This window comes from Trichomonas vaginalis, chromosome V (genome assembly GCF_026262505.1).
Source record: "Trichomonas vaginalis G3 chromosome V, whole genome shotgun sequence".
Lineage (NCBI taxonomy): Eukaryota > Parabasalia > Trichomonadida > Trichomonadidae > Trichomonas > Trichomonas vaginalis.
This window is the reverse complement of record NC_067207.1, coordinates 21,307,101-21,321,725: the sequence shown is the minus strand read 5'-3', so window position 1 is coordinate 21,321,725 and position 14,625 is coordinate 21,307,101. Positions and strand designations below refer to the sequence as shown.

Sequence of the window (14,625 nt, the reverse complement as noted above, 5' to 3'; positions counted from 1 at the left end):
ATACTGGCCACGAACACCCCTAAAATAATGAACATCTGCGTGCCAGATAAGATTGGGTGAAAGCGCCCAATATCTTACTGCTGTTTCTGGCCCGGCATGCTCTAATCGCGTCTTGGTGAAATGATTTTCTTTGAAGTATCTGCGTACTTCTCTATAAGATACATCAATTTGTTGTAATTTCAAACGTTTCCATTGTTTTGTTTGACCACAGGGAAAGGCCCAGTGGTCATGTATCACAGCAAGAGCTTTGATTTGGTCGTAGGGCTTGACCCTACGACCTTTCTTGCCTTTAGGCAATGGGATATTCTGTAAGCTAAATTGATTTTGTAAAAAATTTTGAAACATCTAAATATTTGAAATCATTTGATTGAAGGGTTGGGGCGATGGGAACATGGGTGCAAGCTTCTTCCCATGTCATTTTACCTTTTTCAATCTGATTGGAAATACCAATTAGGTAAATTCGATCGACATACCCTTTGTAAGGATTCATTCTAATGAAGTACGTTAACAATCAAAATATTCTATAAGTGTGTAGTATGGAATTCAAAAGAATAAAGAAAATGGTAACGTAAATAAACGTATTATGAAAAAATTTATAATTAAAATGAAAAAAATAAAAAAAAAATAAGTAAAGTGACTGGAAATGAAAATTAAAATCAGTGTAAAGTTTTATTTTTTTCTCGCTGTGAAACGTATTCGGTCATTTTTTTAAAAATTAATTTTTTGTTAGAGATAAGAGCTAAAACTCGGTAAACAACTTCTTTATGTCTAGAAAATTCTATCTTGCCTTTTATTTTTTTCTCGCTGTGAAACGTATTCGGTCTTTTTTTTAAAAATTAATTTTTTGTTAGAGATAAGAGCTAAAACTCGGTAAACAACTTCTTTATGTCTAGAAAATTCTATCTTGCCTTTTATTTTTTCTCGCTGTGAAACGTATTCGGTCTTTTTTTTAAAAATTAATTTTTTGTTAGAGATAAGAGCTAAAACTCGGTAAACAACTTCTTTATGTCTAGAAAATTCTATCTTGCCTTTTATTTTTTTCTCGCTGTGAAACGTATTCGGTCTTTTTTTTAAAAATTAATTTTTTGTTAGAGATAAGAGCTAAAACTCGGTAAACAACTTCTTTATGTCTAGAAAATTCTATCTTGCCTTTTATTTTTTCTCGCTGTGAAACGTATTCGGTCTTTTTTTTAAAAATTAATTTTTTGTTAGAGATAAGAGCTAAAACTCGGTAAACAACTTCTTTATGTCTAGAAAATTCTATCTTGCCTTTTATTTTTTTCTCGCTGTGAAACGTATTCGGTCTTTTTTTTAAAAATTAATTTTTTGTTAGAGATAAGAGCTAAAACTCGGTAAACAACTTCTTTATGTCTAGAAAATTCTATCTTGCCTTTTATTTTTTTCTCGCTGTGAAACGTATTCGGTCATTTTTTTAAAAATTAATTTTTTGTTAGAGATAAGAGCTAAAACTTTGCAGACAACTCCCCTATGTCTAGAAAATTCTATCTTGCCTTTTATTTTTTCTCGCTGTGAAACGTATTCGGTCTTTTTTTTAAAAATTAATTTTTTGTTAGAGATAAGAGCTAAAACTCGGTAAACAACTTCTTTATGTCTAGAAAATTCTATCTTGCCTTTTATTTTTTTCTCGCTGTGAAACGTATTCGGTCTTTTTTTTAAAAATTAATTTTTTGTTAGAGATAAGAGCTAAAACTCGGTAAACAACTTCTTTATGTCTAGAAAATTCTATCTTGCCTTTTATTTTTTTCTCGCTGTGAAACGTATTCGGTCTTTTTTTTAAAAATTAATTTTTTGTTAGAGATAAGAGCTAAAACTCGGTAAACAACTTCTTTATGTCTAGAAAATTCTATCTTGCCTTTTATTTTTTCTCGCTGTGAAACGTATTCGGTCTTTTTTTTAAAAATTAATTTTTTGTTAGAGATAAGAGCTAAAACTCGGTAAACAACTTCTTTATGTCTAGAAAATTCTATCTTGCCTTTTATTTTTTTCTCGCTGTGAAACGTATTCGGTCTTTTTTTTAAAAATTAATTTTTTGTTAGAGATAAGAGCTAAAACTCGGTAAACAACTTCTTTATGTCTAGAAAATTCTATCTTGCCTTTTATTTTTTTCTCGCTGTGAAACGTATTCGGTCATTTTTTTAAAAATTAATTTTTTGTTAGAGATAAGAGCTAAAACTTTGCAGACAACTCCCCTATGTCTAGCAAATTTAACATTCGTCTCCATTTTTATATATTTGGTTTAGAATGTTCGAAAATGCGTAATATGGTCATTAATATTAATTGAAAAGAACCTTGAATTAATTCAATCTGATCTCACAAAATATTTTAAATTACAAACTTTGTAGTTTGAATGGATAATTAGTATTAAACTCAAATAACTAGTTTATTTTTGAATAAAAATTATTTGAATTTATTCAATTTTGTGAATTTTCCTTCAAAAATCAAGTTTAAATATCTTATTTGCCATATAATTATAAATACAATGAAACATATTCGAAATTGAAAAGAATGACTTTTTCTGTTCTTTCAATCATTCAATTTGAATTTTGCAATATTGGATTTCTCATTAAATAGCTATTAAAAACAACAAGCAATTTAACTTACATTCAAATTTATTTGTGTTATATTCAATCTTCTCAAAACATATAATTTTCGGCTATAGCATGATTATATGCTATATAATATAATAAACCTATAATAGTATCATTCTTTCAATTATTTGAAGAGAAAACCGAAAAAATCTATTTTCGGTCTATAACAAAAATAACATGTTGTCATCCATCTTATTGTAGAATGATGCGTTCAGAGATAATTTATATATTGATATTAAACATAAAACAAATGAAAAAATTAAATTAATACATCCAATTTCGTTCAGCGGTTATGATATGTTGTTTTCATCCACAGGATCTGGGTTCGACTCCCCGTATCCGAAAACTTTTTTTCTTTACGATACCTATGTATAAAATTATTGTATCAAATGAATTAGAGTTTGAAGATTACAATCATAATTTTAGAGACAGTATTGAATCTGTTGTCCAAGACAAGGCAACACCACTCGATGTTGCTCTTACATTTGTTGAGAATATTAACCGTGCTTCTCAGTAAAAACTTTAAATCAATTTTTTATATAATTCTTTTATGAAAACTCTTTATTTTGTCTTGTTTGAAATAAGGATTTCTGCCGTTTGTTTGTTATTATAACGAGTTGCTAGATGAAGAGGGGTAGATCCACATGTGTCTTTAACATTGATATCTGCACTATTAAAAATAAGTTGGGATTTTTGAACATATACTTCATTAATGTCTCTTCTAAAGTAAAAAAAAAAAAAAAAAAAAAAAAAAAAAAAAAGGCAGTGGGGCTTCCAGGGCTGCGCCCCTCTAGCCCCTGAAGATGTTTAGTATAAATGAAGTTCTTATATACGGGTCTTCCAGGAGCTTTTCACAAAATATATATGTTTTCATGTTTTGTCACTTTTCTGTCACTTTTTCAGGTAAAAACATTTTTATTATATATATAAAATGAATTTTACAAAACCACCGCTACCCTTCTTTGGAAATAAGAGTAGATGTAAAGATATTCTATTGAGAGAACTTAAGAAACTACCGAATGGTCTAACATTTGTAGACTTGTTCGGTGGAAGTTTCTATATATCTCATTTATGTCATACAATATTCCCAGACTCAAAGATTATATGCAATGACTTCGACAACTATATGAACCGTCTCAAACATATACCAGACACTAACAAAATATTGAAAGAGTTAAAAGAAAAGATACCTATAGGTAAGATGGAACGTATACCATTAGATAAGAAAAATATTGTGAGAGAGGTTTTGAAAAAGCAGAATATATTGACTGGGATAGTATATCTGCTAGACTATTATATAGTGGTGCTATAAGAGTTCATGACATTGAAACACTTATGTCAAAAGTTTTATATCTTAACTATACAAATGTTTTCAAAGAGACATAGAAAAATATATTGAGGGTATAGAGTTTTGTGAGATGTCATTGGACAGATTTGTATGAAAAATATAAGACAAGGAAAATGTTTTCTTTATAGTGGACCCGCCGTTCTATAACACATGGGATTTTCAATACCAAGTAGACTGGACTTTGAGAGACTCTTTAGAAACTTTAGACGTTTTACATAACCATCCATGCTTTTACTTTACATCCGATAAAAGTGGTTTGGAAAGTGTCATGAGATGGTTAGAGGACATACATGACTATGAGTTTAGATACGATAAGATAGAATATGAGAGAGGTCCTATAAACTGGAGAAAGTGTCATAACAAAGAAATTTTATTGGTAAGTAAATGTGGTTTGAAATAGGACTACTTGTTTTAGGTTTTTTCCATTGTGTCATTTACTTATTTGACGTGGCAGAAAGATATAGAGAATATGAAGATGAACCAATGCCTGCAAATGTCCAGTATATGTACTCGTAAGAGATATTTTTATCTAATATTAAATGGACGCACAGAACTTAGCGAATGCACAGCAACCTGGACAACCAAACCCAGAGAATATTCCAAATGAAGTTAGAATACAAACTGCAATGGCAAACTATGGTCAAGTGCCAACAGATGTACAAATGCAAACTGCATGTCAAATGACGCTGCGTTAGGTTTGCCACCATGGTATGCAAATATGAGATGGAAAGAGTTTTATACAAACCCTGAAGTGGGATATAAACAACTTTATGCAGATGACGCGAACACAGGAGTTGACCCAGAATATGTTTTCTACCAGAGGAGAAACAGAATGTATGAGCTCCAGTTAAAGAATGCTATGGAACTCAACAGGAAACGTAAGAGACTAGGCGGACATTAGATTTTTACATATAGTAAAATGGGTTTCTTCAAGTATTGGAAACTTCTTCAGAAGAGTTGGAAGAGGTATATGGAATGGAATAAAATCTGTCGGAAGAGGAATTTGGAACGGAGTCAAAAATATTGGTAAAAGAGTAGGTCAGTTCGTTGGTATTATACCTAAAGACCCTGAACCAGAAGAACAAGCTCCTGTTATACAACAGCCTGAACCTGCACCACAGTCAAGTTGGCAACCAAATCCAACACCTCAACCGTATTAAAAAATTATATTTTTACCGTTCGATAGTAGTTGTATATGAAACTAAGTTCTAAGTAAAACGCGTGGTATAATGGAATTATTCTCTTTCTTCCATCTGTAGTAAACCATACTTGAAAGTCTGAAATACTTCCACTTGGTGGTTCATATAGCTTTGTAGGTTTTTCGTAAAAGTCATTTGCCAAGCATAAAAAAGAGTTTTGTGCGCCAGAAAATGAAGCATGAACTATAATAGCATCTGAGTCGAAAACATTTTCATATGTTCCATTAGGGTTTTCGACTTCATAAAAGTTCGGGTGTACTGGATATTCTGCAGGCTGATTTAACATCCTCAAAAATCTATACCATGCCAAGTTGTTATATTTTGTAGAAATATAAACGTTGTCTCCAAGGTCTTCTATTCTATTGATTTTAACAGTTGCATTTTTCCTGTCATAAATAATATCGAGATGGTACTCTCCCTCGTCAATGTTATACTGGTTTGCATATTCGATATAGATATCGTTTATTTTTTCTTGAAAAGCTTGAAGAGTTGTTTCTAAGTTTACAAGCAAACTAACTTGTAAAAGTTTTCCCTGTTCAAATTTCTCATACATACGTTTTTCTTTGTTATAGTATCGAACTTCAAAACCGACCGTAAATGGGAAACCATGTATGGCTTCTGAAATGAACTTCATTCTACGAAAGCCAATAGCTTTTGTGACAGATGGGTCTCTTAACCATCTTAACGGGTAGTCAAAACGATAGCCTTCATGCTTTACGGTCTCTGTCTCAAACTTTTGACCGACATTGGTAAAAAGTTCATCTAATGGTTTAGTTGTAGCAACTCTAGAATTTTCTTTTTCTATTGAAAGCATATTTTATCTAGAATAAAAATGTCAAATGAAACAGCGTCTATGAGAGAAATACAACACAACCGACAACTCATTATACAAGCTCTAAATAAGAACACACAAACTTTTCAAACTATTCTAAGATATCTGAGTCATTGAAAGAAGGAAACTTAAAACTGACATTAACCCAATGACAGACGAGTTTCTATTTCAAGACAGTAAGAACCATACTGTTTGTATAAATCCAACAAAAAGAACTTTAAACGAGAAACCTATAGATGAACTTCTTTTGAAGGCAGATATTGACAACAAAGCTGACAAAGAGTATGTAGATGCAACAAGAGACTATATTCTCGCATGGACAGATAGAACATACCCACAAAAACACCATACACATAACATCTATGACGTAGATGAACTACCAGCAATGTTAGATGACAAAGCGGATAAAACATATGTTGACAATAAAATGTCAAGTGAAGTGACAAGAGCTGACAAAGAATATTCTAAAAAGACTCATACACACGATTTCTTCGCAACTGTTGGTATAGAAAATATTGCAGGAACGGTTGAAGAACCTGATGGAACTGGTGGGGATGTACTACTTTGGAAACCTCCTAACTTTCCACAAGGTTTAACATCGGATGAAGACATAACGACGATGAAATACACTAGATGTAGAAATGTCTATGTCATGGAGGATGAAAACAAAGTTAAATTCACTGCTCAAGATTTATATGACAACAAAGCTGACAAAACATATGTTAACGTTGAGTTAGATAAAAAAGCTGACAAAACATATGTTAACGATGAGTTAGTTAAAAAAGCTGACAAAACAGAGCTTCAAACGTTAAAGACAGAAATACTTCAAACAGTATATCCTATAGGTTCTATTTACACGTCAATGAACTCTACCAGACCAGAAGTAGTACTTGGTTTTGGAACTTGGACTCAAATAGTCGACAGGTTTTTGTATTGTGCAAACTCTTCAAAGGAAACAGGTGGAAGTAAAACGATTTCAGGTGAAAACTTACCTGCACACAGTCACTACATAGATTTAAGTACAGCTGAAGCAGGTTGGCATAAACATAGATTTTGGGATTGGTCAGCAATGAAAAAGGTAAAGGATATGATGTTTAAAGACAACGTTCAGTTTGCTATAAATTGTTTCTGGGGTAACACACAGGGAGAAGGAAACCATACACATCGCGTTTCAGGGTATACGCAAACAACGGGACAAAGTAAAGACTACATGCCACCTTACATGACAGTTTACGCATGGTATAGAAATGCTTAGTCGTCATTTTCAACTTCTTTAGCATATTCGTCAGGAGTTGTCTTATATTTGTTAGGAACTGTCTTTGAAAGTATACCACCTTGAACTTTGACAAGTTTGAAACGAGGTCTGACATAGTAGTTTTATCTTCTGCTTGCAGTCTGTACATTTTGCCATGTTTGCCTAAAACTTCATAATATTCCTTGTATACTTTCTTCTATTTTTACGAACACGAATGTGAGTACCTGTCGAGTTCCCATTGTTGTCATAGTCAATAGTATTTTCATATGGGTCGCGTTTAGGTATTTCTATTTTTACTTTGTCACCTTTCTGAAGTTTGAAGCCTGGCATTCTTTCTTGTTTGTCTCTTTTGACTAAACTATTAAATATATAGTCTTTCTCTAAGTCGGGGTTGTTTTTCATTTCTTCGGGGGAGTGGTTTCCCCAAACCTTTTTGTTTACGGCTATTGTAAATATTTAAAACTTGTCTCATCTTTGCCATGGAGAAATGTCTATATTTGTCGTCATATGACATTTCATTTGCTTCACCACCTTGTGGTTGATTTAAGTCTCTTAAGATTTTTATACAACTGTCAATGACACCAAGAGCAGAATGGTTTTGGTCGACAATGAAATATTGGTTTACATTTTTTGAACGCAGATAGTTTTTAATATCGTCTGATTTGAAAGAACTTTCACAGTCAGATGTCAGTTTTGTTGGATGGTATTTGTCAACAAATATTGTCAAAGCTGCTAAGATATCTAAAATATTTTTGGACTGTAATGGTATGGCTTCACAGTATCTTGTGTTTTGACCAACAAATATTAGCCAGTATGGTGGTCCATCTTCTCTATACCTCGGAATGTTTTCCAAGATATCCATAAACCAAGCATTTGGTGTTGAACTAAAGATTTTTATCATGAGTGCTTTCTTTGTCGCTTTAGAAACATAGGGGTCCTTGTTTGAATTCGTCATTTTTAACCCATAAGAAATGGGTTTATTTGGCGCATTAGCAGGAGTTGCATCCAGATTTTTACCCGCAGTGGGAACAATAGCTAGAGGTGCATTTGGAATTGGAAGGAAGATTTTGAGTACATTAGGTATACTGAAAGAGAAAGCGCAACCTATTATACAAACCGTACAGAAAGGTTGGGAGGTAGCACGAGATGCAGCAAATCTTATTCCAAATCCTGAAACAAGAGGAAAAGTTCAAGGATGGATGGACAATGTAGGAAGAGAAGCAGGAAACTACTATAACAAAGCAAATGACTACTATAACCAAGCAGGACACTATATGGACCAAGGTGAAAGATTCTTTAACAGAGGATATAACCATGCACAACAGTGGGTAAACAATAACCAACCGCAACCGCCTCAAACGTGGGGAATGTAAAGTTTTTTACTGAGATGAAATGAACAATACAGCATTGAGACAAATGGGTTCAAGATGGATTTGTCGGCTTCCAGCAGTTACACAACCACGTGTTTGTCAAGTTCTTCCTATACCTCAAGAAGTTTTAGACCGACTTAAAAAACCTAAACAACCAGTTGAAAACAAACCAAACTAAAATTTTTTACTGAGATGAAATGACGAAGAAGTTGAAACGGTAGATTTGACACCACAAACAAAAAGTTCAGAACCATTGTCAAAACCTGTCAAAGAACTTACAGATGAAGAGAAAAATTCAATAATAGAAAGTGCCAGGTCTGGAAATACAAACCCTAACTATAAAGTCACTTTTCATAGAAATGGAACGGCTAGTATCTCAAAAAAGAAACAGACTCTCACAAATAAAATATTGAAGTCTGAAGGAGCTTTCGAGACAACAGATGGGAAGGTATACTTCACTGACCAACAGTTCATTATAGAACATCTCATTGACTTAGAGTCGAAATATTCTAAACTTTACAACAAACACAAAAAGTTGAAAGGAAAACAAAAACAAATGGCATATGATATTTATGAAGATGTTAACGACACAACCATACCTGCAAGTGAGGTAAAGTCAGAGGAACCGAAAAGTGACGAAAAACCGATAGAAGAAGGGGAGCCAAAAACTGAAGATAAACCAAAACCAAAGTTTAGTTTCCAAACTAAACCAAGTCAACCTTCATTAGCTGGTATGGGTTGGCGTCAAAGACTTATGGCAGCAGGCGGTTATGTAAAGTAAAGAAAAAAAAACATTTTTTTATTTTTATAAAAATGCCCCCGTATAGAATGGATAGAAGGTCTGCTAGAATAAAAGCAGAGTTAGAAAGATATGGTTGGAAAGTTTCAAAGAAGTTTAAATATAGGAAGGGAAGACCCATAAAAGTCTATGACAAACTGGCTGGTCTGACCTATGAAATGGACTTGGAAACAGCACGCGCAAATTATCCAAACAGGTTAGAGAGGTTAGAAGAAGAACGTCTTATGGACATGCCTTTCAATGTTAACGAGCCGCAAGTTGAAGGACACGACGGCTTTGCCAGGTTCTACTGGAAACATGACGAACAATTGCATCCTTTGAGGAGGAAAAAAGGAAAAGGTGAAGACGCACATGCTCCCATGGAAAGAACAAGATATGCATATGAGAAGTATCGTGAAGTTAGAAGTAAAATTACATCTGGTCAAACCTTTACAGTAAACTTTGACGATGGAAAGAACAAAGAAGGCTTCATGGGAGTACTTGCTGCAATTCAAGACGGAAATAAGAAAGGATACAATCTCAGATTGACCATAACAGATTTGGATGGTCACATTTACTATGCACTGGCAATGTCACAACAGCTGCAATGCTTCTTGACGCTTTCAAGACTACAAAGAGAGAACAAATGGTTGACTCCGACTCAGACATTTTGAATGCAATTGAAGGAATTGTAAGCGTGAAGTTCGAATGGTATCAACCTAACCCTCAAGCAGTCAGACAACATGCTGGATACTTCCCCTTCATAAATAAGTCTGACATTGACTTATCATGACTTTATCTCCTAAAACCCCCTCAAATTTCCTTTTTTACTCTCTTATTCATTACTTTTACTTACATTATCATACTTTTTTACTTTTACATTATCATTCTTTTACTTCATTATCATTACTTTTACTGTACATTATCAATTACTTCTTCTTACCATTATCATTACTTTTTCTTAACATTATCATTACTTTTTATTTTACATTATCCATTACTTTTATTACATTATCATTACTTTTACTTACATTATCAATTACTTTTTTTCTTACATTATCATTAACTTTTAACTTACATTATCATTACTTTTACACTTTACATCATCATTAACTTTAACTTACATTATCAGACTTTATCGTTCGTAAAACCCTCTCAAATTTTTCCTTTTTACTCTCGTTTATCAGTTACTTTTACTGACATATCATTACTTTTTACTGTACAGGTTTCAGATACTTTTACTACAGTTAGCAGTTACAAATTTTACTTACAGTTAGCAGTTTACTTTTTCTGTTTACATTTATCACTTACTTTTTCTTACAGTTAAGAGTACTTTTACTGACAGTAGCAATGTCGAGGTCGAACCTACCGACGAGGCAATTTACCTACTTGGTAATTAACGACTTGTTTAAAGACTTCCTCAGCAAAATGTTAAAAGGCAAGCTTGTTACTTGGATAACGGAAGGGCTGCCTTGAATCTCGAGACTTCGACTGGAATTGCCAATTCAAATACCAGACACACCTAGGACGACATAAAGCAAGCCAAAGAAAGAAGTCTCTTCTCAAGTTTCTTTTCAACTCCCTTGATACTACTTCCAAACAAAGAACCCTTTCCCAAAATGAGCCAAATTCTCAAGGTCTCCTTCACTTCTCAGGGTCAACCATTCTACATAACCTGTTAAGGCGACATCCAACATTCATAAACCTTAACGTTTTAACTTCACTTTTTTATTTTTTTACTCACACTCGTTACTCCAACAGTTTGTGTTTACAACTATTTCAACTGTAACCTTGATGTTTACCTTCTTCCTTAAATGCAAGTTGTCAATACACAGTTTTATGTGTTCAAGAAAACAGTGGGAATGTTATTCTACATCTGTTGTTTCGCTCGAGATATAATTAAATTCCACACCCCAATCCACACCAACACTCAAGTTGCCAAAGACTTCATGTGTAAGAAGAAGCCTTCTGTAAGTTTTCTTATAGCCATATACATGTCACGTCTTTATAAAAACATTTTTTTCATTTTTTGAATGAAGCAAGTTAATTCGTCCACACCAAACTCAATTGACCGATGAAGTATTTTCAAGCTATGGTTTAAGGCTTGAGAACGACATAGACGGCGAACTTGAAGGAGCTCTCAAACCACAATTGCAAACCAAAATTGCAGAAGTCAAGGAACAGATAGCTCCACTTTAAAGCTCCAAAGCTACTCTTGACCTCATGATAGTTACCGTTTAGATGTCAAGAAGTGGAATAAGACAATTTAAAATAAAACTTCTTAAACTACGAAGCTATACTCCACAAAAGTTAGCAGAAATGAGAAGACTTTACCAGAGCTACTTACATGTAAGGGACTTACCTTCAAGCAGTCCGACCAAAGATGAATTTTCTGACATTGTCCCCAATTTTGTCCGAAGTCAGCTCAGATGTTTTGAACTGCCTCCCAACATATCCAGAATATGAACGTTTGCCTGAACTCTTCGCAAATCTCAAAAAACGTTTTTTGGTTCTCTGTTCGAAACTTTTATCGGAAGAGACAACAAACGTTCAGAAGAAGAACAAGATATTATTTTAAACTTGTTGTATGACTTAACGCGCTCATAACAAGCTTTTTGAAGTAAAACCGTTCATTCCTCAAACCACTTCATTTTTTCGATGTCCGATACAAGCACCGAACCGAACACAATGGCAGATGTCTTTGTTTGCCCAGAATCAGCGCCCATTCAAATTCAAATTTTGAATTTGAAAGCTCATCTTGACAAACACCGTTAAGACTCTCCAAAGTAGTCTTATGGAAAGAGATGAAGGGACTTAAAGGTGAGTTCCTCATGAACCAAGCTTCCAATGAGAAAGTCCTGAAACGATTTGACGGAAACCTTGCGCATTTACGCGAGAAGAGAAACCGAGACCTTGCCAGACTCATCTACCGTTTCTTCGAAGAGAATAGATGCCATCTGGAAGGTAACTCGGAAAGGACAGAACCTCCAACACCGTAATTCGTGTAGTACCAAATTGAAGAAGGATTGTCGGGAAGAAAGAAGAAAGAGGAAGAGGAAGAAGAGGAAGAAAGAGAAACACGAAGAAGAGGAAGTTTGGGCAACCCTTGTTGCCGATGACACTTACGAAATTTCCCAACCCTACCCATACCAAATCCGCAACAAGGAGACAGGCAAGGTTCTTACCCCAGTCCTCAACAACTGGGACACTTGAACCCTTTACCCTTCGAAATTACGGTACAATTTTCCATGGGAAGGCTTGTCGGTATGCAATGGGTTCCAAATCCAAACAAGAAGACGAAGGTCAGACACATTGACGGTGACAAGCTCAACAACCGTAAGGAGAACCTCGAGTGGTTCTAAGAGTAAAAAAATTTTATTTTAGGGGAAAACCCCAAGTAAATTTAGGTGTTTATTGGATAAGTATGTGAAATTAAGGTCAATTTGCAAAATTAGTTCCCGACCTTGAATTGGAACTCTTTCGTTCTCCAGTTGCGTAGGAGGTCGTCCCAGAGGAGTTGGTGTAGATTTGCCAATCCAAGGACGATTTGTCCTCCCAGGCATTGAGGATGTACTGCTCGTAGAGTCTCATGACCTCTCCTTGCACCAGACCACCCTCTCCCTTGGAACGTAGTAAGGCTTCTTCGAAGTGCTCGAATGCGATTGGCTGGTGACCATCCGAAATGACACTTTTTTGTACGTTTGGTCAATGTTCGTGTCTCGTGCCATAGTCGACGAAAATACAAACAAACAGGTTATATATGAGTTTGAGACCAAAGATGGTGTAACTCGACCTGTCCGATTCAAATTCGAATAAAAATTTTTTATTTCATGCAATGTTAACTATTTCACCATCTTCTTTAACACCCCAATATTTCCTTTTCGATATTACATGAACTTCGGTGAAAATTTTGTCCCAATTTGAATTGACCCATCTTTTCACCGACCATTCCCATTTCAATGAGTTTGTTGTATCCTTCTTCGTTCGTCATGAGTGCGTCAATGTTCTCATAGTAAACCTTCACTTTGGATTTGACTTCGGAGAAGAACTCATTGTAGTTGTCAAGGACTGCCTTTGCGAACTGAGGGTAAGACCAATGTTCGACAATAGGTTTTTAATGTGGTTACTAAGCCACTTTGACCTTGGATGAATTCGTACTTCAAAACAAAAGGAGAAAACCTTTCAACAAAGTTGTCGACCTTCTCATAATGTTTACTCTTCATCCGCTTGAGGTTTCTTAATGGAATATCCCCATGTCGAATTCATAAGCAATTGAGTGTCATTGCAAGTTTGGGGTTTGAAGCTTTCCTAATATCATACAGTTGTTGTATGACTTTTCCAACTGTATAGTTCCTTCCTGGGACTCACCATCTTCGTTGGAATTCCAGTCGGGATATATTGGACAAACCTCATGTTACGCAGCGTTAAGGTCGACATAGTATTATTTTTTCATCTGAGTCGAACTTGTCGCATCCAATGGGTCCAGTTCGTGGAAATTCAAGTGAGTCTCTTATCTTCTGAGAAACTTCTCCTGTTTATCTCATAAACATCGTCGAAGCAACCTGTTTCATATAAAACCTTCTGACCTAACTCAGATGCTCTCCAATACAATTTGACGTCAATTGGATGTCTCAATGGAAGTTTGTTTATAGCATCTTGAAGTTCTTGCAACCTCATTGGAAGTTCTTTCTGGTTCAGGTTGGTATCCGAACAATCCAACTCCTTTTGGAACTGTGTACTTCTTTTGTACTAGAACTTTGTCCTGAACAACTTTTGGTCTTGCTAACAGTGAAAAGTTTGTTTCGTCTTTTGGTACAAAACTTTCTGTCAGCTTGTCATCTGGAATCGGTTCCAACAAACCTTTCTCGAAAAGAATGTTAACAGCTCTGACAATGTTGCACTTGCCTTTTCCGAACAATGGGTTTGAAAGACTTTCGTTCAACATGAAGTGGTTGTGGAAAATTAACAATCTTCAACCATGGTAAGTCTTTGTCAACAACATAGTCGTCATGTGAAGAACCTTTAGCTGTAGGTATGTTGACTCGGATATTGACATTTGCCAACGGTGCAATTTTTGCCAATTGACCTCTGAGAATGTACCTTGTCTTCACACATGACTCAAGATACTTCATCTTCTCTTCTGTAACAAGACCAGAGTTCCTGAGACATGTAAGAATGCAAGGTTCGTTGACAATTTTTTTCAATTGAATTGTAAATTCCATACCTTGTAAGTC

General features: G+C 34.7%; 5 protein-coding genes, 1 non-coding gene and 3 pseudogenes across 9 annotated transcripts, besides 3 other annotated features; 8 read left to right on the top strand and 1 right to left on the bottom strand.

The window, feature by feature from the left end:
- Nucleotides 1-339: part of a mobile genetic element that runs on past the window's edge.
- A 1,600-nt stretch (nt 340-1,939) lies between these two features.
- Nucleotides 1,940-2,776: a mobile genetic element.
- Nucleotides 2,777-2,881: 105 nt separating this feature from the next.
- TVAGG3_0377360 lies at nt 2,882-2,953 on the top strand. Its single transcript has one exon. It is a non-coding gene; the product is annotated as a tRNA-Glu (tRNA).
- A 387-nt stretch (nt 2,954-3,340) lies between these two features.
- Nucleotides 3,341-14,625: part of a mobile genetic element that runs on past the window's edge.
- Nucleotides 3,541-4,357, top strand: TVAGG3_0377350 (annotated as a pseudogene). Its single transcript has one exon. A coding segment is annotated over exon 1 (817 nt).
- On the bottom strand, nt 5,731-5,970 carry TVAGG3_0377340 (uncharacterized protein; the record flags this gene model as incomplete). The annotated part of the gene is made up of 1 exon (XM_051231971.1): nt 5,731-5,970. A coding segment is annotated over one exon (240 nt), but the record flags the coding sequence as incomplete, so codon positions are not given.
- TVAGG3_0377330 lies at nt 5,989-6,623 on the top strand (annotated as a pseudogene). The gene has a single exon. A coding segment is annotated over exon 1 (635 nt).
- On the top strand, nt 6,641-7,243 carry TVAGG3_0377320 (phage tail repeat-like family; the record flags this gene model as incomplete). The annotated part of the gene is made up of 1 exon (XM_051231970.1): nt 6,641-7,243. The coding sequence occupies one exon, from the start codon at nt 6,641-6,643 to the stop codon at nt 7,241-7,243; it is 603 nt and encodes a 200-aa protein (XP_051101700.1).
- TVAGG3_0377310 (uncharacterized protein) lies at nt 8,215-8,616 on the top strand (the record flags this gene model as incomplete). The annotated part of the gene is made up of 1 exon (XM_051231969.1): nt 8,215-8,616. One exon carries the CDS (start codon nt 8,215-8,217, stop codon nt 8,614-8,616), a length of 402 nt encoding a protein of 133 aa, XP_051101699.1.
- TVAGG3_0377300 (uncharacterized protein) lies at nt 8,636-8,791 on the top strand (the record flags this gene model as incomplete). Its single annotated transcript, XM_051231968.1, has 1 exon — nt 8,636-8,791. One exon carries the CDS (start codon nt 8,636-8,638, stop codon nt 8,789-8,791), a length of 156 nt encoding a protein of 51 aa, XP_051101698.1.
- On the top strand, nt 9,170-9,394 carry TVAGG3_0377290 (phage tail repeat-like family; the record flags this gene model as incomplete). The annotated part of the gene is made up of 1 exon (XM_051231967.1): nt 9,170-9,394. One exon carries the CDS (start codon nt 9,170-9,172, stop codon nt 9,392-9,394), a length of 225 nt encoding a protein of 74 aa, XP_051101697.1.
- On the top strand, nt 9,442-10,072 carry TVAGG3_0377280 (annotated as a pseudogene). Its single transcript has one exon. A coding segment is annotated over exon 1 (631 nt).